General features: G+C 42.5%; 2 protein-coding genes across 5 annotated transcripts in view; one reads left to right on the forward strand and one right to left on the reverse strand.

Moving 5' to 3' along the window:
• The window catches only part of LOC130193964 (adhesion G-protein coupled receptor D2), a 219,405-nt gene that overhangs the window by 144,978 nt on the left and 47,926 nt on the right, over positions 1–26,501 (forward strand). The gene's annotated exons all lie outside the window — the stretch shown is intronic.
• The window catches only part of nr5a2 (nuclear receptor subfamily 5, group A, member 2), a 117,105-nt gene that overhangs the window by 77,986 nt on the left and 12,618 nt on the right, over positions 1–26,501 (reverse strand). For all 4 annotated transcript variants that reach the window (XM_056414832.1, XM_056414833.1, XM_056414831.1 and 1 more), the window contains exon 4: positions 23,401–24,125. In XM_056414832.1, the coding sequence (XP_056270807.1) occupies positions 23,401–24,125 (725 nt within the window). The remainder of the gene's footprint in view (positions 1–23,400; positions 24,126–26,501) is intronic.

The raw sequence follows: 26,501 nt of genomic DNA on the forward strand, positions 1-26,501 counted from the left end.
TTTCTTAACTACTCTTCCTATTGTCTTAACAAAGACCACATTACAAGGAAGGCATGACACAACAAATGCCTCTTAAATCCTGCCGCAAATCATTTTTGACAGTAAAAATTTAAAAGCTACAAATAGAGTTACATCCATCAGAAAAGCAACAACAGACTGAGTGACACAATCCCCAGGGCATTCCATCTATGTGACCTGATGGTTGGGAGAGGCAAGCTTTGGGTGTCCATGTTCCAAACTATGTCTGGCTTTTCTTTCCTCACTGCAGAAGCGAATGAAAATACAATCATACCTCCCCCTCACTTCTCCAAACCAACTCTTATTTGTCATGGCATACAGTTTGTGTGGGCCTCGATCCTACAGCCGACGGGGTGATAAGAATGCTGGGAAAATGAGCAGGTGGCAGGTGGCACTGCTAGTCTAGGGGGAGGGGGCCTGAGGAAAGGAATGATAATAATAGAGATAATATAGTGAGCAACTATAGCTTCAGTCAAACTGTCAGCGAGCAGACAAGGTTGAAGATTGAAGCGTCTGTTATTTGCTTGTTATACACCTGTTGGTTACCTGCCATGTTCCCTGACTTTTAGAGTTCAGCTCTACTGATGCTATTTGAATCAACATGATACGATATGATGATGATTAGTTTTTATTTTTTTTAGTATTTAGTTTTGTGTTTTATAATTATTTTTATTAATGCTCTGATGTGCACCGCTGCTGTGATTTTTGAAATGTCTCCACTGTGGGACGAATAAAGGTATATATCATATCATATCATTCGCACATTATTAGAAATCTATTTCCTTTAGATCTGAGCTGCTAGGCAATCACAACTCAATGCATCGACAGTAAAAAAAAAAGAAGGTTGGAAATTCTAATCTTTTTGTACATATCATTTTGTTTCATCAACCAATAATTCATCAATGAAAGACAACCATCAAAAACTTTTTGTTTTTGGAGGTGTTTGGATTGCCTTCATTTGGTCGGTTGAGGTCAACCGTTACATTTGAACTGTCGAGTCTTCATGTCATGGTTATTAAAAGTATATGTACAGTACATTTAAATAGTGGGTGTATACCCATTATTTAAATGTACTGTACATATACTTTTCATCAAATCTTTCCACTTTTCATATGAAGTATTTTACTGACTTTCAAGAGGTATTTAACCTGATAGTTGTTTGCATAGTAAACATATTGTTGTAATATTCTGTAGTATTACAAACAAGACTGACATTGGAAAGGCAACTAATTCATTAGGTAATAAATTACATTTAAATAAAATGTGTCTGTAGTCTGAGTGGTCACTTTAGTCTCCTGAATGGAATATGATCCAGATTGATCATAAGGCAATATGGACCCAACACAAAATTCAGAAAAAAAACATCAGGCATTTAAAGACACATTAATGCATATTTCTCTAAAGACTATACGCTAGCAGAATTAACAACAGCTTGATATTGCAAGGGATCAGTACCATGAATGTATGTGACGCCATATGTGTGCATGGTCATTAACACCTCATGTCACTGGCACCTGTTTGATGGCTGCATGTATATCTAACCCGACATATCAGGTAGAGCAGATGCCTGTGGGTTTATATCCGACAGAGACTCTCGACTGCTATTATGTCCCTAAGCAGCCATAGAGATGCCTCAGACCTACTGTGAAATCATAAACTATAACTATTGTCACAAGAAGGCCTTGTATCTGCAGACTTTTATTTTTCCAACTTCAAAAATATTTTAGTGAAAACAAATAATATGCATTTTGTGTCTCTAAATCTCACTGTAGAAACACCTACGTTAATTCAGGTTACCATGGAGCATGTTAATATGATGTGAATTTAAAAGAAATACCAGGCAATATGAAGAATACAATCCCTCCTTCTAGTATTAGATAGATAGAAAGATAGATAGAAAGATAAATACTTTATTAATCCCCAAGGGGAAATTTGTCGTAGCAGGAGCAGCACCAATAAACTAAACACACGAGAATAAAAAATAAAATATTAAATATTAAAAAAAACAGGGATGAAAGATATAGATGCATACAAGAAGTATACAAAGTAAAATATAAAATAAAATATATATGTATATATACAACATATATGCATACACAATACATTACGAATGACTAAAATTAAATTAAATATAAAAATATTAAATATTAGGCAAGATGTTCTGACTGAGTGTGTGTTTGTTGTATTTGGCAAGATGTTCTGACTGAGTGTGTGTTTGTGTGCGTGTGTTGATGCATCGAGAGCAGAAACCTCTTTGTAAGAATGAATGAATGCTTTATTGTGTATGTCAGAAAGAATGCTGTGTGTGTGCCCACATCTGATCGATATTGCTGCGGCACAGAGATTGATCGGTTCCCACGGTGACCGCATTAACAGACTCTGTAGGCTGACCTTTAACCCTGGTAACACTCTGCTTTCGATTGGCCATGCTCTCTCCCTCTCCCCATCTTCACATCTTTTTACCGTCTCCACATCCTGAAATTTTAATTCTTGTCCCAGGGTTATGTTAGAAAGGGGAACCATAAAACCCAAGCCATCATTTGACATGCCCTCTTCCTCTTCTCGTCGTCCTAACTGTACTTTCATCCTTTTGTCCCAAGCCTTGTCGAGACAAGATGAAATAAGACCATTACAGATAGAGGAAATGTGTCTGTATCTATGGTGGCAAACTAATGCGGTATTGTGTAAAATAGCTAATTATTAAATGTAGCTTAGCGAAAATTCAGACAGGAAGACATTGGGTACAGCTGGTTCATTCACAAGTCTTGCAGCGATTACTCCATTAGCTGATTGGGGGCGGGCCCGATGAATGAACCAACCATTTAGAGCCAGCGCAGTTGGATAAGCCTATCACAGAGTCGTTGGTAACACTTTAAAGTTGTGTTCTCTGCTGCTGTCAGTTGTCGTTTCAGCTCGCGTCATTTCGTATGGGGAGATTGGTCCTCTGCTGATTGCATCTAATTATTGGGAGCTGAAACATGTCAGATTCCGATTGTGGTTATCTCGTGGAGAGGTGTGTTCAGTGGCAGCCGGCGGGCTGCCCTGCTCAGGTGTACTCACCCAGTGCGGTGTTTCTAGCAGCGAGCCTCCTCTCCTGCTCCACTAGCAAGTATGGCTAGTTAGTTAGCTGCTATCAGCTGCTCCCTCTACGGCGACGGGACCGGAAGAGCGGGTGTATGCCGAGGCTGCAGGCGAAGAGGTAGCACGGCGCTTCTGGTATTTGGTACGCCAGGAATTCGTCTCCTCTACGATTGACAACGGCGTCATCTCAGCCCTGCAGTCACGGTGTAGCTTCATGCACACCATCGATGCTCTCTTCAAATCCCGGTAACCGCTGTGTCTTTATTACGTTGTTTCGGCGGCGCTAACTGGGCTCCGTGAGGTGAACCGGAACACTAAATAAGTGCACTCTGAGTTCAGACTAGCGCCCGAAGCTCCGGACCGTCTTTTCGATTCAAGCAGTACGAACCAGTCCTTCCAGTCACGGAAGGGGAGCGTGTTCGAAAGTGATGCCGCTTGTGAAATGACATAACGGGGCAGCAGTTCATACAAACTTTAATGTCGCGGTAGGACGGCGCCAGGCATGCACGCGTCAGGAGAAGTATCGCAGCCGGCGATTACTCTGGTAGTCCCGCTATGGTCGCGGCTGGGTCGTGACATCGCATTGTCTAACATGTATTCTGTTTTGACATAGCCTGATAGTTGTATCAATGGATACGTAGTGTAAATAAAGGTTTCTAATTTAGGTTAACTTAAGGATGCAGTTGCAACTAAATAATACGTAACGTAGTTGACTGCCGCGGTAAGTACATTTAGTGGGAGGATGTCAGTGAGAATAAAATATAAATATATTTATATATTGTATACAAATGAAAATAAATATTTTATATTTTTAGTTTATATTTATAAAGAAGGTCGAAGTCATTGAGTCTGTAAAGTCAATAGAGCCGATGTAGTCCGGGGCAAGTTTCAGCCTTTACAAGACAGCTGGGACTTACGCTGTGCCCCTTAAGGCTGACTAGAGCAAACATTAAGCCGGTAAGGCTGGCGTGAGCATTGAGCCTCGGAAGGCTGGAGCAAGCGTTGGGCCTGTAAGACTGGCTGGAGCGAGCCTTGGGTCTGGAAGGCAGGCTGGCACGAGCATTTGGGCCGGTAAGACTGGCTGGAGCTAGCATTGACCCTGTAAAAGCTGGCCGGAGCGAGCATTGAGCCTCGGAAGACTGGAGCAAGCATTGAGCCTCGGAAGGCTGGAGCAAGCGTTGGGCCTGTAAGACTGGCTGGAGCGAGCCTTGGGTCTGGAAGGCAGGCTGGCACGAGCATTGAGGCCTGTAAGACTGGCTGGAGCTAGCATTGACCCTGTAAAAGCTGGCAGGAGCAAGCATTGAGCCTCGGAAGACTGGCGTGAGCATTGAGCCTCGGAAGACTGGAGCAAGCATTAAGCCTCGGAAGGCTGGAGCAAGCATTAAGCCTCGGAAGGCTGGAGCAAGTGTTGGGCCTGTAAGACTGGCTGGAGCTAGCATTGAGCCTCTAATGGCAGGCAGGAGCAAGCATTGAGCCGCTAAGTTGGGGAATGGGAGTCGATCTGTTGGAAACTTGAGATTTTCAAAGATTTACTTTCTTTCTGCCTACCGGTTTGTGGTAAAGATGGCTTTGCTTGGTCACATATTTGTAGTTGGGTAGCAGAATAAGGTAAAAGCCAGAGTGGGCTTGTTAGGATACAACATTTAGAAGTATAATAGAGGTAGCATATATTTAGTAGGCGTGGGTTTTTGTGTTTTCTTTAAATAGTCATGAAACGTTAATTCAACAGCTCGTCTTTAAATGTGGTAATAAGTTTTCAGAAGAAACAGGATGATAACGTTGGCTGGTTGTAAGGATACCTGACAGATGGCAAAAGGAAGAGTTTTCCATCAGTACATGCTTCCTGTCTAATGTTAAATCCGAGGAGAAATGTGGTTGAACTAATGCTCATTAATCAGGATATCGTGATCACGATCTCAATCTATTTCAACTTCAGTGTGGCAATTCATATTCACCTCTAGCTGTGTGCTGGACACCTGAGGAGTAATTCAGCGGGCAATCTGATTGGCAGGTTAGTACTGTTGCATGTGGAATGACTAGAGAGGTAAGAAGGTAGAATAGAGTAAGTATCTATCAGGGTAGGTCCAGCGTGAGGATGATATCGGCTGGGTCTTGACCCTTGCATAAAGGACGGCATAAACGCTTTGGTGTGAGCGCGGCAGTATAGTCGTGGGCGTCTGCGGAGGCTTGGTCTAGGACGCAAGAACAAGTAAAAGAGTTTACGCTTACTCACTCTCCTGGCCATTGGTACATTCGTCAGAGGTATCATACCTGACGAATGCGCGTTTATGGCCTACTCTCTGGATATGGCATCGGCCTATCTCAAATTTTCCCGATATTATCTATCTTGACGGGCCGGTATGACCTGCGGGGCAGGTTGTTGGACAATTTCTGTATGGAGTTGCATTTGCTGCAAAGGCTGATGGTGCATTTTCCTGATGCAGTCAAGGGCTACACGGATGCAGGCCATCCGTGGTTTTGGGGGGTTACTGGCCTCCCTCTGTGACACAGTTGCAGTCCGTCAATGGTGATCGTTAAGCAACTTCATTAGCTTAGGAGACGCTCAGCTTCCTAAATACCTCAGGCCATTTTCGGATCCTGGATGGTCTTCCCGGGCAATACTCCAAGTATCTAGGCAGCTGTGTACGGGAGGGCCTCCTTTCTTCGATCAACGAAGCATTATGTAGGTCAAAGGGGTAGCACAGAGGTGCTACTTTGGCTAACCCCTAGGCATCGCAGTTGCACTGATGCCGGGAATGGGACAGCTGTAGACCTTTACCCTGACCTCAACCTAATGCTGGCAAGTCATAAATCATTGAAGTCCGGCACTATATGGTAAGTCAGTCATATAAATTGTTTGTGGTGTCCGTTTCAAGTATTGGTTGGCAGTGACTTGTCAGTCATCTTATGTACAGCCGTATCTCACCATAGCTAAGGTTCCAGATCCGCTCGCTAACACGGACTTGTGGAACCATGCTGGTGCGAGGTGATCAGTTTTCTTGTGAATTTTCCTCAATTTCCTGCTTCTACGTTGCCTCATCTAAACGTGTGCTTCTAGCATTCTCTAGTTTCACGTTGCCCTTAACTAACATGAAGCATGCTTGAGTACCTCTTGGTTCGGCCTAAGACTGGCTCCTCTGCTCCTCTCTTCCTTCCCCCGGGGAAGGTGGCCATATCTCAGACTTGGTTCCGGGGTCATTGGAAGGTTATCCTCCCAAATAGCAACTTAGCCTAGCCAAACTACTCGGGGCATTCTTTCCGGATAGGGGCTGCTACTTCGGCGGCCGCCAAGGTATCTCCGCCTCAACTCAACAGAGAATGGGGAGGTGGTCCTCCTCTGCCATTGGCTCCGACATCCGGCTGGACCTCGACACCATATGGTCAAATCAAAGGTCCCTGAAACCTTAAATTGGTAAGGTTACATATAACTGGTGGTGGTGTTCATTTCGCGGCTATGCTGGCCTTAAATCTAAAAGAAGAAGAAGAATATTTTCCTGCTTTTACGTTGTCTCGCCTAAACGTGTTCTTCTAGCATTCTCTGGTTTCACGTTGCCCTTAACTAACGTGAAGTTTCTACTTCCCTGGTTGACGTTGCCTATCTTAACGTAATAGTTAGCGGTTTACGTTGCCCGGCTTAACGTGATCTTTTCTTAATTTCCTAGGTGAACGCTATCCTGCGTAACGGTATTCTTCTTATTTTCCTAGGTCTCCGTTACCTGGCAAAGCGGATTATCTTCCAATTTCCAGCAAAAAAATCAGGCAAAAGATGGTATGGAAACCCGCTCTCGTTTACAGGTCCGGGGAGGGCCGTCACAAAGCTGACATAATATTCCTGTTTCCGGGTATTTCTTGTTTCTGGGTCTGCGACGAACCCGTCCAACGAGGACACAGTCTTTTTCCCGGACGTACTTCCCCGGATGCGTGGGAACGCCAGAGTCCGACAGGGGTCTAACGAGAAGCGACCAACCGATACAAATCCGACTCGAACTGTCCTGCGGTCTTGAAAGTGACCCCTACTATCCTGTTCTGCGGTCTACCCATGACCCCAATCTATTCTTGTCTGCGGTCTAACTTGACCCAACCTATCCGTTCCTTGGGAGCGACCAAGCACGTCGTGACCCCCCACTATCCATTCGGGGATCTTAAAATCCCCTTCTCCTTTGAAGTGGTAGTTCCTTTCCACACTGTCCAGTTCTGCGGTCTACTCGACCCCCTCCTGTTCTTGTCTGCGGTGCGTCTTCACCCCTAATCTGCCTTTCTGCGTCATTTCCGACCCCGCTATCATTTTCGGGATCCGGTCGGATCCTGCTGTCTTAGTGCTGTATATATAGATCGGCACTATTAGCTTCTGCGGTCGATAGAGACCCCCGTATCCTTGTCTGCAGTCCTTCGGGGCCTTCCTCTCTTGCTTTTAGCTAGACCTTCTTAACTCTGTGATGTTTACTGTTACGGCTAGCATTAATCCCTTCCGAACCATAACTAGTGGTTTCATGAAATGGTTCTAGGGGTGCCTAGGAAACTTCTGCGGCTGTAGGTAAGGTTGAATTTATTTTATACAGATAAAATAATTCTCTTTGGGGGGATTCTGCCTCGCAGATATCAGCATCTCTACCCCTGGTTTATCCTACTTCAGGATGGAGTCCAATCGCCAAAAAAGACTTTGCACTATTGCAATATTCTATTGTAATAAATGATTGTTCAACTCTAAATACCCGTCTCTCCTGATTGAAATGTAGCTTAGCGAAAATTCAGACAGGAAGACATTGGGTACAGCTGGTTCATTCACAAGTCTTGCAGCGATTACTCCATTAGCTGATTGGGGGCGGGCCCGATGAATGAACCAACCATTTAGAGCCAGCCCAGTTGGATAAACCTATCACAGAGTCGTTGGTAACACTTTAAAGTTGTGTTCTCTGCTGCTGTCAGTTGTCGTTTCAGCTCGCGTCATTTCGACCCTCCGCCACCCCAGGCTCCTCCAGTTGGAGTTGTGGCAACTCTTCTTCGACACCATCACCAGTGTCTGGACTCCATGGGGGGATTCTGCCTGCGCAGATATCAGCATCTCTACCCCTGGTTTATCCTACTTCAGGATGGAGTCCAATCGCCAAAAAAGACTTTGCACTATTGCAATATTCTATTGTAATAAATGATTGTTCAACTCTAAATACCCGTCTCTCCTGATTGAAATAGCAATGACGGAGAAGATATAACAGCTGTGACAGGTGCAAATAATAGATCACTGCACTTAAGGTTACGTTGTTAGCTTAACCTTCCTCTTGTGTTAGGGTCGGCACCGACCCGTTTTAGGTTTTAAATGCATAAAAGAACCACATCAATTTGTTTATTTTCATCAAGGCTTTTTGACTTTGTCAGGAACCTCTATTTCAACAAAATGAAACAAAAACATTTTGTTTCACTAAATTATAAAATGCTCTGGTTGAAATTATGACCTTTGTGTTGTTAGGGTCGGTTTCGACCCGGTTATAAAAATAAGATTATAAAGCAATAATTAGAGCCAAAACTGAAATCATAAGTGCACTGTCAGCCAACACAGTGACAGCCAGCTCCTCTCCCAATCATGTGAGCTTTAGGGGATTCTCATTTTCCATTGTTCTCGACAGAATCTACAGATTTACACAGGCAAAGCTGCGAGTGGCATCCCTGAGAAAAACCAAGGAATACGTGTGATCCTCGATATGACTACTGGACTGCAGGGTCACAATATCTCTTGTGACAATTTCTTTACCAGCTATGACTCAGGCCACCTGATTCTAAAAGAAAGAGGTGTGAGGTCTGCCCAAGCAGTAAGGACAGAAAGACACACGTATTGTGCTTCAACTGCAAGAAATATCTCTGCAAAGAACACACTAAAAGTGTCACTTTTTGCCACACATGCATCTAAACACACACATACACATGCAAGTTCTTGCACACAGAGACTTTTACTCTGATTTAGTTTTTTATTAGTTTTGGAACTAGTAATTGATTTCTATTGGTTTGATTTGCTTGATTGGTTGTTTGTTTGACCTTGCAAATCTCTATTTTGTGTTATGACTTCTTCTGCTTTTTATTTTGTGTTTGTATTTAAGTTCTATTGCTGAAAAAAATACTTTTTAGCCTTTTTCTTGAAGTAAATATATATGGGTCGAAATTGACCCTAACACCATAAATGTTACTATAGTCAATAATATTAAAATAAAAAAATAAATAAAACAAATATATTTCAGAGATGTGTTCTAATACCCCTCAGTAATAGTCAGGTAACACAACAACCCTTTATTTATTTAAATGATTCTCTTGAGGTTCATTTTACCATTTTTTAAATTGAAATATGGTATACTGACAAAGAAAAGGCCCAGAAGCCCATACCAAAAATATGAAAACCAATATTTTCATGGATAAGGAAGCCTAACAACGTAACCAAGAGATGAGAAACAAATTGGATGATAGATAATTGTTGTTAGTGTATTTTACAGCTGATTCAAGACACGGGTCAAAACCGACCCGTTAACATAAGAGATGGTAACAGAAAGCTAACACAGGAGGAAGGTTAAGCCAGCTAAGCACATATAGAAACATGAAAACACACATCTGTGAAAATCCGCACGAAGCATCACAACATTAATGCGGAAAAGCGTTGTATCTCTGTGGGTCTTTGTGTGTGCTGCGGCGGGAAGAACATCGTCTTCTCAAGGTCGCTGACGATGGCAACAAACCCTGTTCTCTGTCTGATATGCAGGGATGAAGCAAGCACGGACAAACTTTCCGATTCGTGTTTTACTTGATGCATAAGCATATGAAAGATAGAAAATCAATAAGGCAAGAGAACGGACCACTGAGAGGCCAGACATGAATTTTATTTGATATCTTTTCATGCGAGCAATGTTTATTGTTGTCTGCTGCACCTGGTCTGTTTACTATAGAGATGTACAAAATATAAACTTTCCAGGTCCTGTCTGCCAGCTTTTTATTATCATAATAGATGACATAATCAATGCAGATGGAACAGTGTCAAAAGAAAAGGGAGCTCAACTCATTGATGAGGAAAAACATGAAAGAGATCGGTTATGAGAACTGGATGTATGTACAGTTGCCTCATTTATGAAGAAACTTAAGCCATGAGTGCATGGCTTAGGAAAGGAGCTTTTTTTTTCATTTTGAGAGCTATTGTTTTAAAGATACCTCGGAAGTGGACGACCCCCCCCCCCCCCCCCCCACACACACACACACACACACATTTGAAATCTCAGGGCTTAGAACGAAGAAGCTATCATCTAATTATCCAAAACACAGAGAGGCTCTAATCAATTATTCACATGAACATTAGACCGCTAATACACATGCAGCCCAAAAGTAACCCTTACTCCTTTACTTCAACGCAAGATGCACATACATGCACAAACTAATGCAGTCACAGTAATATCTATACCGACATACTTACACACACATGCTCCCTTCCCTTCCCGCCACACCACTCTCCTCTTTTCAGATAAAATGCACACCATCCAAAATTCTAAATGAGTTGTGCAAGTGGACTGCCTATAGGTCTATGGCTGGGAGGTGCTGTGCATAGAACTCCTATTGATCCCCCCCCACCCCCCCCCCCACACCCCCACCTCATTCCCCACACACCTTAATCTACCAGTCTATTCCTGGGCATTAAGCCCCATCCATTGAATTTTCATGCCGTGCAATCATTATTTGAGTTAATGCTGCAATTTATGACTTGGTATTTGTGTGCTGGGTGTGAAAGGTATGAATGGACTAGATGCAATATACGGAGGTGAGGAGAGGAGTATGTGTGTATGCCGATTTCTGCACGAGTTGGTTGAAAGGTGGGTTCTGCATTCACTTTTTTACACCAAAAAAGCAATATGGTTATTATGACGATTTATGGCCATGCATGTATGTACACGTGTGTGTGTTTTTGTACTTTTGGGTGTGTTTGTATCTATGGGACTTTGTTCTTGACAGACAGTGGGAAATTACCCCGTAAGTGATGTCTGGCTGTAAGAAGAAGTGAAGACATGAAAGAGAGGAGACAGAGAGGACCGGCTAAAGGCTTCCCTCTTCTGTATTATTTAGAACAGTCTCAAACGCTTGCACGCTCACACACACTCACACACACACACACACACACACATACACACATTGCATATGCAATATAACTTAACAAGACTAGGGCTGTTTAAAAATGCAGAAAGATGCAGTGATGCTTTTTGTCTGAGAGACACAGATTCCCATTAGTGTCTGCCATGCTGATTAGTGCGCTTTTCTTTTTGTTGATGGTGGGGTTGTGATGGGGTTTAAAGGTGGTGGGTTGTCTTAGAGCAGACAGCTGTGAAGGGACATCCACATGTGGCACAGCTCCAGAGATTATTGGGATCACAGCCGTTGATGTACACATTATATATCTGAATCCGCTAATTGAGCAGCTCCTGTTATAAATAAACAGTCAAAGTAAAAGTAAGAGGAGGCATCAAAACCACAACAGAGCAGAACAGATGGAGCTCCGCTTCACCCTGAAGTGTATCTCCAGGACTTGTCTGACAGAAACTGCCATAAATGCATCTGTATTAAGAGGAAGAAATGTCTCTCTAGCACTGCTGTGGCAGTGTGGGGCCCAGCGGCGCTGCTGCTGCTGCTGCTGATGGAAAGTGCAGTCAACATGTTGCGTATAAAGTAATGGCCTTAGGGAAGGTGAGACTGCAGCTAGCCACCTGAAAACCTTGTCTTTTTTTGTTTTGGTTCAATATTTCTGGTCTATTTCCAGAAGTTTAGTCTGATGTAGACACCCTTCCCAGCAAGTACCCCTTTCAGCATATTTGATTTATTGCTCGTCATTGTTTAAGCTTGCTTGAAAAGACTCTTTTCATGCTGCGCTAAGTGGGCACAATCCTAAAAGGACACATAACTTTAATGTCTTTTCTTAGTGCCGTGCCTTTATTTCACATGTATGGAATCATTTATCTGTAGCGTGTGCCAGGTTTACAGTTATGGTGCTTTCGGAGAAATGAAGAAAGAGACAGATTGAGAGGTGAGGAAGAGGGAATGGTGTGAAAGTAATGAAACAGTCCTGGTCTAGTATAAAAGAAGTGAGGCGAGCAAGAGCCAAATTAAAACCAGCAAAGAAAGGAACGCTTAAAGTAAGGCTAGGGAACAGGTGTCTTTGTCCTACTTTGCTGGCGGGGGTGAAGCCATTTTCTCATCTGGGTCGTTGTTTGCCGTGTAGCCCCAATGTAATGTCTCACTCGTCGTCACAACACGACCACAGTGTCTCGTGTTACTCCTATGAAATGCATGCATCAGTCATCGCCGTGCAAATTCAATCACCCGCCTTTCCAGTTGAATATAAATACCCCTCTACTCTTTAAGTGTAAAAGTAGAAGGCAAGCTGTCGGCTCTGCTCCACCACTGTCTTGTCTATTGTCTCCTGGACCCCCGACCCCACCAAGCTTCCCAACTCCCTGTCCAGAATAGGCATGCCTTAAATAAGCATCAAAAATAGACATTGCAGTACAACTGTCGACAACCCAGTGACGAAAGCAGCAGACACCGGCACAAACTCTCGGGCAGGCTGGATTACACGCAGATAATTGAGGCCGCACAACATCGGAAACATTAGAAGCTAGGGGCTCTTTGTGTGTTTTCTGTTTTTTTTCTTTGTACTTAAATGGAAAGCAAGTTGAAGTATTCTGTTTCAGACATCAAACGTCTTCAGACAAAGATCGTGTTGCTTGTTTGAGCAACAAGATCTTTGTCTGAAGATGTTTGTTCTTCAGTATCCCTTAAGATACACACAATTTGACCTTTAATGTAAATGTCTAATTTGTTTATTGTGGTACATTTCATTTGATGAATACATTTTTTACTATTTCAACATATATGACCATAATTCATGTTTTTTAATGGGGTCACTGTTAAATTGGAAAATACCTCTTCAGTTATTCACCATTTGTATTTCTATAGCTGTATTGGTGAAGGAGCTGGCTAATTGTTGTCCAATAACATGTCCAGTTTTCAATGTTTTTATTCAAACTAAGTAATTTTAGGCTGATAAAGTTACTATTCTATTAAAAAAATACCATGCTTTGTAAAAATAATGTGACGATGAATAGTTGTCACCATTAACAGATTTCAATGTGAAATGTATTCTCAAAGGAAGCTTGCAGGTTTTCTAAATGGTGTCATTTACTCAGACCAAATACAGGCTGATGTAAAAGAGGAAGATAAACTAGCTGACAGGTTTCATAGTTTTGTGTGGTGAGTTTAGTTTAGAGGTTGAGGGTCGACATAAGGCTGCGGCAGCCACACCTCGGCCCCTTTGACCTCTAGGAAACTCTATAGCCAGGAGCTATTTAGAAGTGAAATGCCGGCACTTCTGTCTGTATATTTACCACTCGCATGACAACATATCGGCACCCTCAGCCACCAAGCCCCGGCAGCAGATAACAATACTTTTTACAAGTCATTTACTGCTGCAAACTGTGAGCACCACATTTTTGGCTTGCAGAGTTTCTGATGGGAGGGACTTTGGAAAGTTTCCTAAATAAACTTTAATATGGCTCACAACTATAAGCACCGTAGAGAGGACGAGATGGGGGGGAGAAAGTTGCGTCGTACTTTGGTGGAGTGTGTAAAATGTTTGCACGGTGTTGAGTTGATATAGCCAACTACAATCAGAGACAATCAAGTCTCCATATACCGTTTGTTTACCTATTTTCCTTGTCTTTCATTCCCACTTCCTCTCCACCTTTCAATCTCTTTCTCTCTCTCTCTCTTTCTCTCCCTGCTGATTTGACTGATGATGCCAACTTATGGAACAACAACCCTGATAGTTCGGGGCCACCGAGGCTAACAGCATAGCCTAGTCACCTGCGTAACTGTCTTAACAAGCAGCATGACCTGCCAATACAAAAAGGCTTTTACCCTGATTGGTCTCAAACAAGACTTAAACACGGCACGCTATTTCTCCTGACGAATGGCCAAAGTGCTCGCAAAATGTGAATCCGTGTGTTAACTTGCTTGTAGATGACAAACTTAGGTGGAGGCATTCCTTTTTGCTTCTCTTTGTGCTTCATTTTGCTAGCTTGTGGAAGAGGGTGAGATGGAGAAAGGCAGCGATAGATGGAAGTTATGAAAAGCCTTCTCTTCGACAGTTGCATGTCTTGTCAGTGTTTCAAGTGTGCTCCTCTACCTGTTCTCACATATTGACTGAGGATTTCAGTTAAATGGTGAAGTGGTGAAAACATTCCTTGAGTGGGGAGGAAGAAGCTACAAGGCAGAGGAAAGGTTCTTGAGGACAGTTGAGTCTATCATTGCCCGGAGCTCTGTAAACTTGTACTTCATGACAGCCTTTCATCCCTCATCAAAGCAACAAGTAGATAAGCAGACTTTGAGCATGCTAAAACCTCCTAACCCCCGTTGTCTCCTTGTAGCTGCTGCTCCACTGGGACAGGCAACTTTAAATCTTCTCTTTTAACAAGTTTCCTGTTCTTCCTTCCGGCTTCCTGTATTCTCCTGGGGTTGAACCTGCGGGACCATTCTAGTATTTGGAAAGGCTCTTAAAGTTCATTGTACAACCATCAGGGGATGTGAGGAGGACATAGGAACATTTTATTCTTGTCAGATCAGTGGTCTCCTGCAGTCAAACAGTCAAAGCAAAGCAAATGCTATTGGAAACTAAACAGACTTTGGTGATACCAGGAAATGAAATGTGAGCTCGCAGAAGAAAAAAAGTTTCACCATAAGAGGTTCCACGAGACACATGCCTGCAATTGCTATCTTGTCATGTTGCACACAGTGGAATAATGACTCTTTCGATTGACCACACACTGTGCCTTTAAAACAGATCCTAAATCGACTAAAATCGTTGAAAAAATGAACGGGGGGGGGGGGGGGGGTTACAGTATTTATGAAAACGAAAGAGTGATGTCTTGAGCAATAGTAAATCATTTATGAATGACAAGGGGCCTTTATGAAACCAACCCCCCTCTCTTTCCCCCACAGCCCCCTCCACAAACTCCTGCTCCTTCCCAGTGCTACTGATCAAACAGATATTGTTACCACTAGAATAGCAACTTAAAAAAACACAGATCCTATAAGACCTGCCTGCAGCCTGGGAGATAGACTGACAGCCAGGAGTGGGTGAGGAAGGCTTTAGGAAAGAAGAAGTAACAGAAATTCCACAGAAGCGTGTCTTGGGAGGGACAATACTTTATGTGTATTTGTGTGTGTATGTTGGGGGGGGGGGCGCATGTCATCTATCACTGGACAAATGCTGGGCTGTGGGGGGTGGAGGTGTGTATGTCTGTGTGTGTGTGGGGGGAAGGGGGTGCAGGGAGTGTTGTCGGCCAGAATGGTGCTGCTCCTCAAATGAAATAATATATCTTTGAAAGCCTCCGCCCTGCACCAAGCCCCGGGCCCATATATCAAGCCCAAGAGCGTCTGGTGGATCCGCTCCAGGCCCATTAACCTTCCACCTGTTCCCCCCTTCCACCCCAACGCCCCCGCACCTACCTACCGGTCCTCTTTTCACCCCACCACACCCACCCTTGTTGTCCTTCACCATGCCCCCTTGCTTCCTCCTCCTCATGCCCTTGGTCATTGCCTCTTGAACCCCCCCTGTTCATCTTCCTATTACACCTCCCCTCCCCCCCACACACACCCCTTCCCACACACACACCTTCCCATTTTCCTCATTTCCCTCATTCTGTTCTTCTCTGGCTGTCTCTCATGATCTCCTTCTCATGCTCTATTTCTCTATATCTCTCACAGTCAACTTGTTCTTCTCCTCCCTCTTTGCTGGGATATCTCTGTCTCTCCATCTCTCACTCAGTTTCAATCTCATGTCACATCCGTTGCTCTTCTCTCTCTTTACTTCTTCTGTAACTCATTTGAACTCCCCATCTCCTTATGTCCCTCCTTCTTTCATCTAGCCTTCCCTACACATTGTTGTCTTCCCAACTAAGGTAAAGCAAGCATGCTATACGGTGTGCGTGTGTATGTGTGTGTGTGTGTGGGCAATTCAGCCTGCCGAATAATTCAAATGCAATGGACCAATGCACACAGTTACAAATCTCTGCCAACTGCGTGCTGCTGCTGACCCCATCACGCTTGCAGTTTGTCAGGATTGGGGTGTCAGGAGGGGCGGTTGTTGAAGGGGGATCGTTGACCTCTATGACAAGACAGACATTGCAGCCTGAGGCTCTGACTCTATGTGTGTGTGTGTGTGTGTGTGTGTGTGTGTGTGTGTGTGTGTGTGTGTGTGTGTGTGTGTGTGTGTGTGTGTCGGAGGTGGTTTAGATATACTGTTTCCCAAGGTTCACAGATCACGCCTAAAACGGCTTATTAATTTCCACTCAGTTATGGAGTGTGAAGAAAAAAAGAAAAGATACAATGAGCAGTCAACGCAGGGCAGGAGGAATACACCACACATACAGACACACACAGACACACACACACACACACACAGACAAACATGCACACACACACTTGGTTGCACCTTGGAAATCAAACTGCTCCTGAATAGGTCATGGAAAAAGCCTGTCCAGTCTGAACTAGGTGGTAGGGTGGTGTAACTATAATTTCACCAAAGAAAATTCATGTAATATTTATGGATGTAGACAGAGGGAATATGAGTAAGGGGTGAAATTATGCAGCAGGGCAGAGAGTGGCGTATCAGAGGACATTACATTATTCACTCAGGTCAATCTATAAATGGAGAATATTCAGGTTTGAGACATGAACATCACCCCTGTTCTTGCCCCTAACCCAGGGATCAGTCGTACTGCGGGATTGACTGACATGCAGCCGCTTAGAGGAGTCGAATAAACCAGCGTGAAAGAGCGTGCTTGAGTCACAAGAGAATTAATGACGAATGAAGAAAATATCGGACTGCCAGGGATGGTGCACAGGTAAAAAAATTAATATTGGTTTGAATGTATAAGTTTGTGGTTTGTGATATTGTAATTGCTGTGCTGAAAAATAACAAATAAACTTACTAAATAATAGAATTTTTTTAAGGAAACACTTTTATTCAAACAAGATAAGGTATATATGGTAGTTGTAGTTTTACAAAATATTTAGACAGACTGAATATACTATGTATATATGTTTATATCTATATATATATATATTATATAAATACCCCCCCCCCCCCGGTTTAGATTTTCTCCCTGCCTTACTTATTCCTCTTTGTTATTCCCTCTTCTTTTCTTCCGTCTCACATTCTTCCTGCCCTCATTCCCTCTCTCATCTCCCCTCTTTGTTTCACTTCTGTTCTCCTCGCCTGTCCTTTCCTTTCCCCAGCCATCTGTTTATTCAATATGGCCGTCCCATCTCAGCTGGGAACAACACTTCTTATACAGTTCCTCCTCAACTTAATGGCTCTCATTTCTGCTTTTGCCATTCCCGCTACACGCAGAGAGACAAAATAGGAGGAAAAAATACGAAAGAGACACAGAAACACAAAAACCTGGATCCCCCCCTAAAAAACAGTCCCTGGATGGCTAAAATTTACAGCGAAGTCACATTTTAAAAAGGTCACGGCTATTTTCCTCCCTGCTCCACTTTTATCAGGTGAATGGACTATATACAGGACTGTCTCAGAAAATTAGAATATTGTGATGAAGTTCTTTATTTTCTGTAATGCAATTAAAAAAACAAAAATGTAATGCATTCTGGATTCATTACAAATCAACTGAAATATTGCAAGCCTTTTATTCTGATTTATTGCTGATTATGGCTTACAGCTTAAGAAAACTCAAATATCCTATCTCTAAATATTAGAATATCATGAAAAAGTATACTAGTAGGGTATTAAACAAATCACTTGAATTGTCTAATTAACTCGAAACACCTGCAAGGGTTTCCAGAGCCTTGACAAACACTCAGCTGTTATAAATCTTTTTTTTTACTTGGTCTGAGGAAATATTAAAATTTTATGAGATAGGATTTTAGAGTTTTCTTAAGCTGTAAGCCATAATCAGCAATATTAAAAGAATAAAAGGCTTGCAATATTTCAGTTGATTTGTAATGAATCCAGAATGCATGACATTTTTTTTTTTTTAATTGCATTACAGAAAATAAATAACTTTATCACAATATTCTAATTTTCTGAGACAGTCCTGTATGTATAACGTTACAACATTTGAGAAGGAAGGCGACTTCAATTGTTTTTGAAATGCTGTGATACACTTCTAAAACTGTGCACTTTTTAGGGTTGATTCTTTTTGAGGCTGCAGTTTAATTTTCATGCAACTTTTCTATACTTGTATCCCTGCCCCAGAGCCGTTCTCATGTTGCAATGTTTTATGCATCAGCGATGCACTTGCATTTTGCTTTCTAGAGTTTTTGCAGAAGAAAGAAAAAAATAATGAAAAGAATGTGTGTTTATATAGCTTCAAACAAAAAACAATGTCTGGGAATAAATTAGCATGCAAAAACCAGGGGGGTTTATATTTGCTAAATAATCACAGCATCACCAGCATTAGTGTCAGTCAGTCAGAATGGAGAAACAATGGTTTCTATCATACCTTTTTGCACTTTAAAGACATGTTATTTTAGGGGAAACGCCAATGCTGTAGATTTAAACATGCATCAAGAAACAAAAACTAACTAATTCATATGTTCTTTTTGTCTATATGTGATTCGCTTATTTCTGGGTTTCTGGGACATCTTGGGTTGTTGAAAGGCATTCTGGCAAAAGTAGTAAATCACTACCTGAACATAACACACTTGACAATGTACTATGGGGGTATAGAAAGAAAGGATGTTTCTATAAATAACTCCTGGAAAACATGGGCTATTAAATGGTAAAGAGTGCGTGGCATACTGAAGCTGTATTTTTGCTTTACTGTAGCCAAACAGTAAACTGTAGCAGCCTTAATATGTTGGCTTACGTGAGCCCTCCTCTGTGGATTGACTGTTGACAAGGCACACAAAAGTGCTCGCTATCCCAACATCAGACACCCATCCATCCTTTTTATTAAAGGCTGCAGAGAGGAAGGGGGTTGTGAAAAGGGTGTACAGTTAGGAAGGTAAGATACAAACATATGAATCATCAATAGTCCCAATTGCCCTGCTAAGATCTCCCTCTCATTGTGTTTGGGTGGGAGTCAGGCCAGCCATCCCAACACTGGAACAATGGAGGAGAGGGTAGCAGTGGACCAGTTGAGTCACCCTCACACACGCACACACACATACAGTGTAAATAAATACATCTATCACATCTCATTTCATATTCAGCACAAACAGGAACAATAGAAGAGGTGATTTTAAGAAGGCTGAGAAGAAAATATGGCATATTTTTTATTCCCACTTTTTTTTTTTACTATTTAGATTTTAGCAACCAGGAAGTTTGTTTTTTTAAGAAAAGATTTTTTTTTTTAGTTGTGGGCAAGGGCAGTTTAATTTGTTTCTACATTATTATCTTTTTTTACAGCATTTATATTCAACAAAATGTCAATTTACTTTTTTACTTTTTGTTTTCAGTGAAATGTTTTGACTAAGTACTGCATTTCTGCTTCAGTCAGAGAAAACTACATTTCCTTGAAAGCCTTTCGACAAGTGAACACTATCTTTAAATCAAGAAAACTCTCAAAACACGGCATCCATTTGGTTGCAGAACATCCGTTTTACTGAAGCTACCGTCGTTGGAGAAACTGCTGTCTCGGATTTGTAGTCCCTCCTAAGGACAAAGTGAATGCAGGAAGTCAAGACCAACCATTGCCAGGAGCTGCGTTTTAAAAAGCATTTTTGAGTGGATTTTTCCTTTAGCATGCAAAGTTGACTGGTCGACAGTTGGCACCACAGTGGGTGGAGGGGTTCATGGCAGGACAGGAGAGGATGAGAATGGGAGGGGCTGGCAGAGTGCAAGCAAATGTCACTAAGAGACAAACACATGTGTTTCCCCCCTTAGAACACACCCACGTACTGCTATAGTATAAAGTAATATAATCATATATGGAATTACGCACCTCTAATAAACTTTCATATGCAGTATACAAACTATGAAACATGTCCATACATTTAAAAATACCCCAATACCTGCTGATAACTATCTACACGGTCATATTACAAGTTTTAAAATGGAGCCGACCATCTGCAAAATCTAAATAGTTTGAAGACAAGGTTTACAATTGTAATTTTCCCAATAACATCGTTATATATTTTAAAAAAAGAATGTGCAATATTTTTTATTTTATTTTATTTATTAAAAATAAAAATAAATCAAAAATGTGCCTGATTAATTAACAAAAGTCCAATCTTGTATTGATGAAAACAATCCAAACATTAACAACAACCTAAATCTGCATTTGTACCAGGATTGATATCAGGGAAAACCCATACTCAAACTCTGATTAGACATGAACACTTGCATAAACAAACAATACACACCTGTTAACAGCTTGCTCCGAATTTTATAAAAATAACCACAAATGATCAGAACCTCAACCCTGCTAAAACTTTCTCTCATCACGCCACTTTGTCTGTGATTTCAAAACCTGTGCCCCAGACCTGAATTTCGATTTCAATTAAAAGTGGGGTGGGTTGGCGGTAACTCAACAGTCCACCCCATCTTCTTGAATCCAAGGTTTTAGAAGTAAACGTTCCTTAAGTCATACCTTGTTTCCAGAAAGAGAGAGAAGGCAACGTGCTGCTTTGGAAGAAATGGGGAGAGCTCTTTAAAAGGTACTCCTAATGGCTTAATATTTATGAGTCCCGTGACTGAAGCGAACTTATGGAAACTAAATCTTTAAACACTTTTTTTGGCAGACGCCTCACACACACCCTCCCAGCTTGGCTCTATTACCAGAAAATTCTTTTGTTCTTACGGTGCTAATAACATTGAGAGGGGCTGTTCCGTTATGTGTGAGCAGTGTCTGTGTCTTAATGTGGGTATTTGTGTGTGCGTGAGATGAAAGTGTATTTTTAGCTTCCTCCTGTGCCACACTGTGACAAACCTTTAATTCTACTCTGCATCCTGTCTCTCTGGTCCCATCCTCGATCTCACATTTAATAGTCAGATCCATAAAATGAAAAGGAGATGTCAAGGGTGAGGTGAATTCAAAAGCATGATATCTTAAAATAATGGGACGCATGCCATTTGTAGTAGGTAGTTATATTTGTATACGGAACCACACAGTAAAACGAGTGTATACATTTTTAGTATCATGGGAAATAAATCCTCTAACATTGGCAAAGGTTTGTTATGTTTGAACAGTACAATCAGCCTGCCTGTATTCCTATGTATGAACACACACACACGCACACACACACACACACACACACACACGCACACACACACACAAAAGGAGACATATTCACTGGGAGTTAAAGTGGCAGAGGTCCTGGGTGGGTTTTTGTATGTCATCTGGTGTCAACTCATAAAAGCGGGCAGCAGAACAGAATAGTGACACATTTACACACGTATGCACACTGCAAAGTACACACACTCTACAATTACGATGACAAACAAATTAAAGCTCACCTGAAAATAATAATGTATCAGGCAAACCATTTGAGGGAGACATTTCAAAACCTAAAGTGTATCACAACAATATCCAGAAAGGCAGTTAAAATGTGTTCAGTATCAGTTTGGCCGGCTCCCGGTTTGCTTATTCTCCTCACCAACACTAAGCCTCGCTCAGCAGATCTCCTCGTAGTTACTATTGAGAAACAAGCAAGGAAGGACCTTTTCAATCCCCTTTATGCTGTAGGTGGCTCTTTAAAAATACTGTAGGGGGGTTTAGTTCAATCATCTCTCTTGTTCGAGTGAAATACGACCCCACCTCCCATAAACCTATGAGGCCTGTGCAACTGCATTGAGCTCAGGTTATTTTCTACCTTTGTAACAGGCACCCAGCCCAATTACTATTCATTAGGCAAACATAATGACATTTCATTCAGCAGCAAATCAGGGAGTGACAAACACAAGTGGGGGAGATAATTGAATTAGGACAAGGGTGTGAGAAATGGAGTTCAGAGTGGAGCAAAAATGATCGTTCAAAGTTAATGGGCAAACCACACACAATTATTAGCTGTGGCCACACCTTACAACGAGTGTGTGTGTGTGTGGGTGTATATGTGTTTGAGTGAAGTACTGCGCACCCCGGTTGAATGCAAATACAGATCTCGAAAATGTCAATAGCGTGGACACAGCGTATGCTAAATGTCAACATGTGTTTTTCAAGGACTCTATTCAGTGGTGTAATTGGCTTGGTTTTTAATATTACATTTGGCTCATCTGTTATTTTCCCCGTTGAAAACAAAATACTATGAAATATTTGGAGGGAATTTTGCAGCAGGCCCAATTCCATGAATATGCAGCTGAGCCTTTGGCGATGTAGTTTGAAACAAACAGATAAAGGAGTCAGACAACGGGAAGAAAAAAAGATGAAGCACAGACTAATCAAACGCCTTTCATGTCGCTCCGAACATTAACCTTTATTCAGAGCAAATGAACTTGCGAGAACACCAACTCTCCCTTGGGGTCTGTGATGAATAAGCGGGAATTATCACATTTTTACAGTGAGGCGTTAGTGGATAGTTACTATTGGTCAGTGAGTGTTTACCAAGCTCAGATTTAGTTGTCAGATGAAATTTCCCTTTAAAAGAATGTCCATTGTCATTTTCATTGTGACTCTATTCTCTGCATGATTTAGTCAGCTCTCTGGTTTACCAATATGCGAATAGTCAACATCTCTTATCATCAAAGAGTTACTTAGATCTGAGGGATAATTCAAGGACAGATGAGGACGGCAAGCAGTTCACATAAAGCCCACAGACTAGGAGCCCGTTAGTATGAAAAGTGCCTGAAGCTCATAGTCACACTTTTTACAACCCATAGCCAAAATGTGTCACACTCAGGGTAAATGTGACTGACTGCTGTATTATGATCAGGCAGTGGGACAGACAGCGGGGGCAGCAACAAGCAGCTACGAGCACCCTTACTCCCCCACTCTGCATAAGTGTTGAGCCAGTGCATAAAATAGGAAGATTAAAGGTCTATTGAAGATAAAGGATCAAGCACATGATGTTCATGAACTGTTTGTAAAGTACTGTCAATTATGCATGACAATGTGGTGAAAGATTTAGCATTGAAACAAAATACAGGATGATGTATTGAAGGCCTGCAGAGAATCTGTAAATAAAATTAAAGATTAAATAGCAGCATTGGTCATAATTAATAGGAATGATCGCCAGAACCATGAAAATAAGGTGGTAAAAGATAACTCAGAAATATTTTCCTTGCTTATAGTCCAAGCCCCTCTTTTTACATGGATCGTGCAAACCTACCTTGAGTTCACGGAAGAAGATGCTGCTGCGTGCCCACTCCACGATCGAGAAGAGTGTCTGGTCGGCCATCTTGCACATGAGGCCGAAGGTGTTGAGCTTCTCGTGTTTGCCTCGGCTGGCCTGCTCCTGCTGCAGGTAGGCCATGATCTTGGCCTGAACCTGTGGCTCATCTGGCTCGCACTTGAGCAGCTCCACGATCAAGTGAGGGAAGCTGGGCGGCGAGCCTGTCTGGTAGGCATCGACGTAGGCGTAGCCCATGATAGACTCCGGTGAGCTGGTATACGGGTCTGGGTACTCAGACTTGATGGTGCGCATGCCCTGGAAGTGTCCATAGGCTGCCTGGTAGCCCTGCAGGCTTCCAGCGTGTGGTGGCATTGCCATGCTGACCGGCGAAGTGACAAATGGACTTCGATCGTAGTCTGTAGGAGGCAGGGCGGTCAGGGCGGTGGCATGATGGTGGTGGTGGTGGTGGTGGTGGTGGTGACCTGTGTGGTGGCCCGGGTGGTGGCTCAGTGGGAGGACCTTGGATGCGGCCGAGTGGATGTTCTGGATGGCTGAGGAGATGGTGAGGTCGGTGGGCACGGCTTGCATCACCTGAGTCATGGCCTCGATCTTCAGGCCGTTGGCTCGGATCAGCGCCTTCTTTTGCTGTTTGAGGGCACGGTCACGTTTGTACATCGGGCCAAACTTGTTGCGACCGCCACGCATGCGATCCGCCCGCACAGCTGACAGACAGATGGAAAAGAGATGAAAGAGGAGACAAGAAGGAAGTGGACATTATAAATTATGTAGTTTGTCAATCTTTTGTCTTGAATGCACTCATTCTTGACAGTGTTCATGCAAGAACTTGCGATTATTTCTTAGGAAGTTAGCATTTACTCCAGAATGAGAAATCCCCCATTTATACAAAAAATAAAAAATACCTGAAAAAAAGGAACTAGTTTTTAGAAGATTGCTGGTGACTGACTGAAGTTGACAAGAAAATGCTAAACATGCTTTTACATATCAAATCCTCTATATTATTGCGATGTTGTGGCATTTGTCCATGTATGTATAAGCATGGCATTATGGCTGTAAACTCGTCATTTGTAACTTGTATGTAGGGCAAGGGTTAACCTGTGGTGATTACACTTGACATTTACCTGTTGACTCGTAAACCCCACAGGTCTAACAGATAGTCTCGTTACTCATTGACCGGAGATTCAAGCTTCAATGAAGCGCTCAGCGAAGTGATCGTTGTACAGCTGGCTATCTCTGACTACTGCTCAGGAAATGCACACCACAAAAGCTTGATAGTTTTATAGACTCAAAGAAAGCTCTGTTGTCAATGTTAAATGTTTAAATATTTTTTAAATGTGTTTTCAAATATCTAAAAACGTTCAAATGTTTAGCAGAAACCTTTTTCTTTTCAAACCCCCAAAGGCTGAAAAGATTGACGATAAGCACATTGTGTTTTTTTGATGAACAAACCATGACCCCCCCTGAGAATCCTGTGGTGAGGATCACAACAAGTCTGTCCAGTGGGTATTTCTAATGAATGAGATGGGCACACAGTGGACTGCTACAAGCGTCATGTGTGATCTGGTCGACTGCTGCCACAGGGAAGCTGCTCTGCTGTTTCCCAGTCGGGGGCCGCTGGTGTTAATTATTCATACTTAATTACCTCTTACCCTGACGAGGCTCGGCGAGCCCAGCGTGTCACGAACTAACGGTCGTCTGTGAGGCTATGCAACAAAAAAACACTCACTCATACCAAGACTGTAGACTATTAGATATTATTTCCATTGTATACAATAATGAAGAAAGCCACATATTTAACAGAATATGCAAATACATGCACAGACATTTGCCCTGATCATACATAGTAAATAGTCAGATAGTAGGACAAGTCCGCCTGAGTCCACTCTAGCTCATGATGTCTTGACTTATGAATGAAGGAGCAGATGATGATAATTAAAGAGGGTGTGTGGAGAGGGCGGGTGGGGGGTCGTAGTTTGGGGGTGAGGAGGAGCACACACACACACACACACACAGACATACATACACACGCTGCCTTGGGAGTGATTTTAATGACCTCCGTCACAAAAGTGTCTGTCATTGATCTGAGCCGAGAGTGGAGACACACACATACACACACACTCTCACACACTCACACCCACATGCTGACTCTTTCTCGTACATTCTTAGAGAAAACACACACACACACACACACACACGTGGGAAGCATCACACAGATCACACAGAGAGAGCTGGTAGCATGCCAGACGCTTGGCCACCTCTAAGAGCCCCTACCGACTCAAATGGAACGGAATTCATATACACAAACACATACACCTACACACACACACACATACACATGCACACACGTACACACACACATACACACACACACACACACACACACCATTTCCCAACATACTTGAGGTCAACTCCAATGCCCACTCAGCAAGGCCTACAGATCACCTTGACCGTTAAAAAATGTATCACACATCAAAGAAGAAGAAAAAAGAATCAGGAGCCAAATGTATCCATTGTACATCATTGTGGGGTGACTTTAACTATTAATGATTTTTCCATAACTGCATACTGTAATTAATGAGCTGAGAAACTAATAGTTGGCCCTACTGGGAAAACAAAATTAGGCCCTGACTGCCTGCTTGCCTGACTCGGACCTGGGGACACACATCATCATAAATATCACACAAACACACACAGATTCCTTGTCTCTAATTAAACAAGGTGATTTGCATGCATGTAACACAGATTAATAAGGAAGGGGGAGGGGAAGAGGGGCCCCGGACGGTGTAAGTGTGAATGTTGGGGAAGAAGATGAATGTGTGCGTTTGACTGATGTGGAGACATGTTAATGTGTTGGATGGATGCTGCAGCTTCAGCATATGACGACAAACTTGTCATATGACATTGCAGCTTCAGAAGGTCACTAGCTTAAAAGAAATAGCTAGAATGGTAGTAATTTTTTAATGTTTTCATGCCTGAACAAAAAAAACGTTTATATGTTTGTTTTTGTCGTGCATGAAAACAGCAGTAATTGAATTCCCTTTCATGTTGGCTTGCATCTGTTCCACACTTAAACTCACTGG

Source organism: Pseudoliparis swirei, chromosome 5 (genome assembly GCF_029220125.1).
Source record: "Pseudoliparis swirei isolate HS2019 ecotype Mariana Trench chromosome 5, NWPU_hadal_v1, whole genome shotgun sequence".
NCBI lineage: Eukaryota > Metazoa > Chordata > Actinopteri > Perciformes > Liparidae > Pseudoliparis > Pseudoliparis swirei.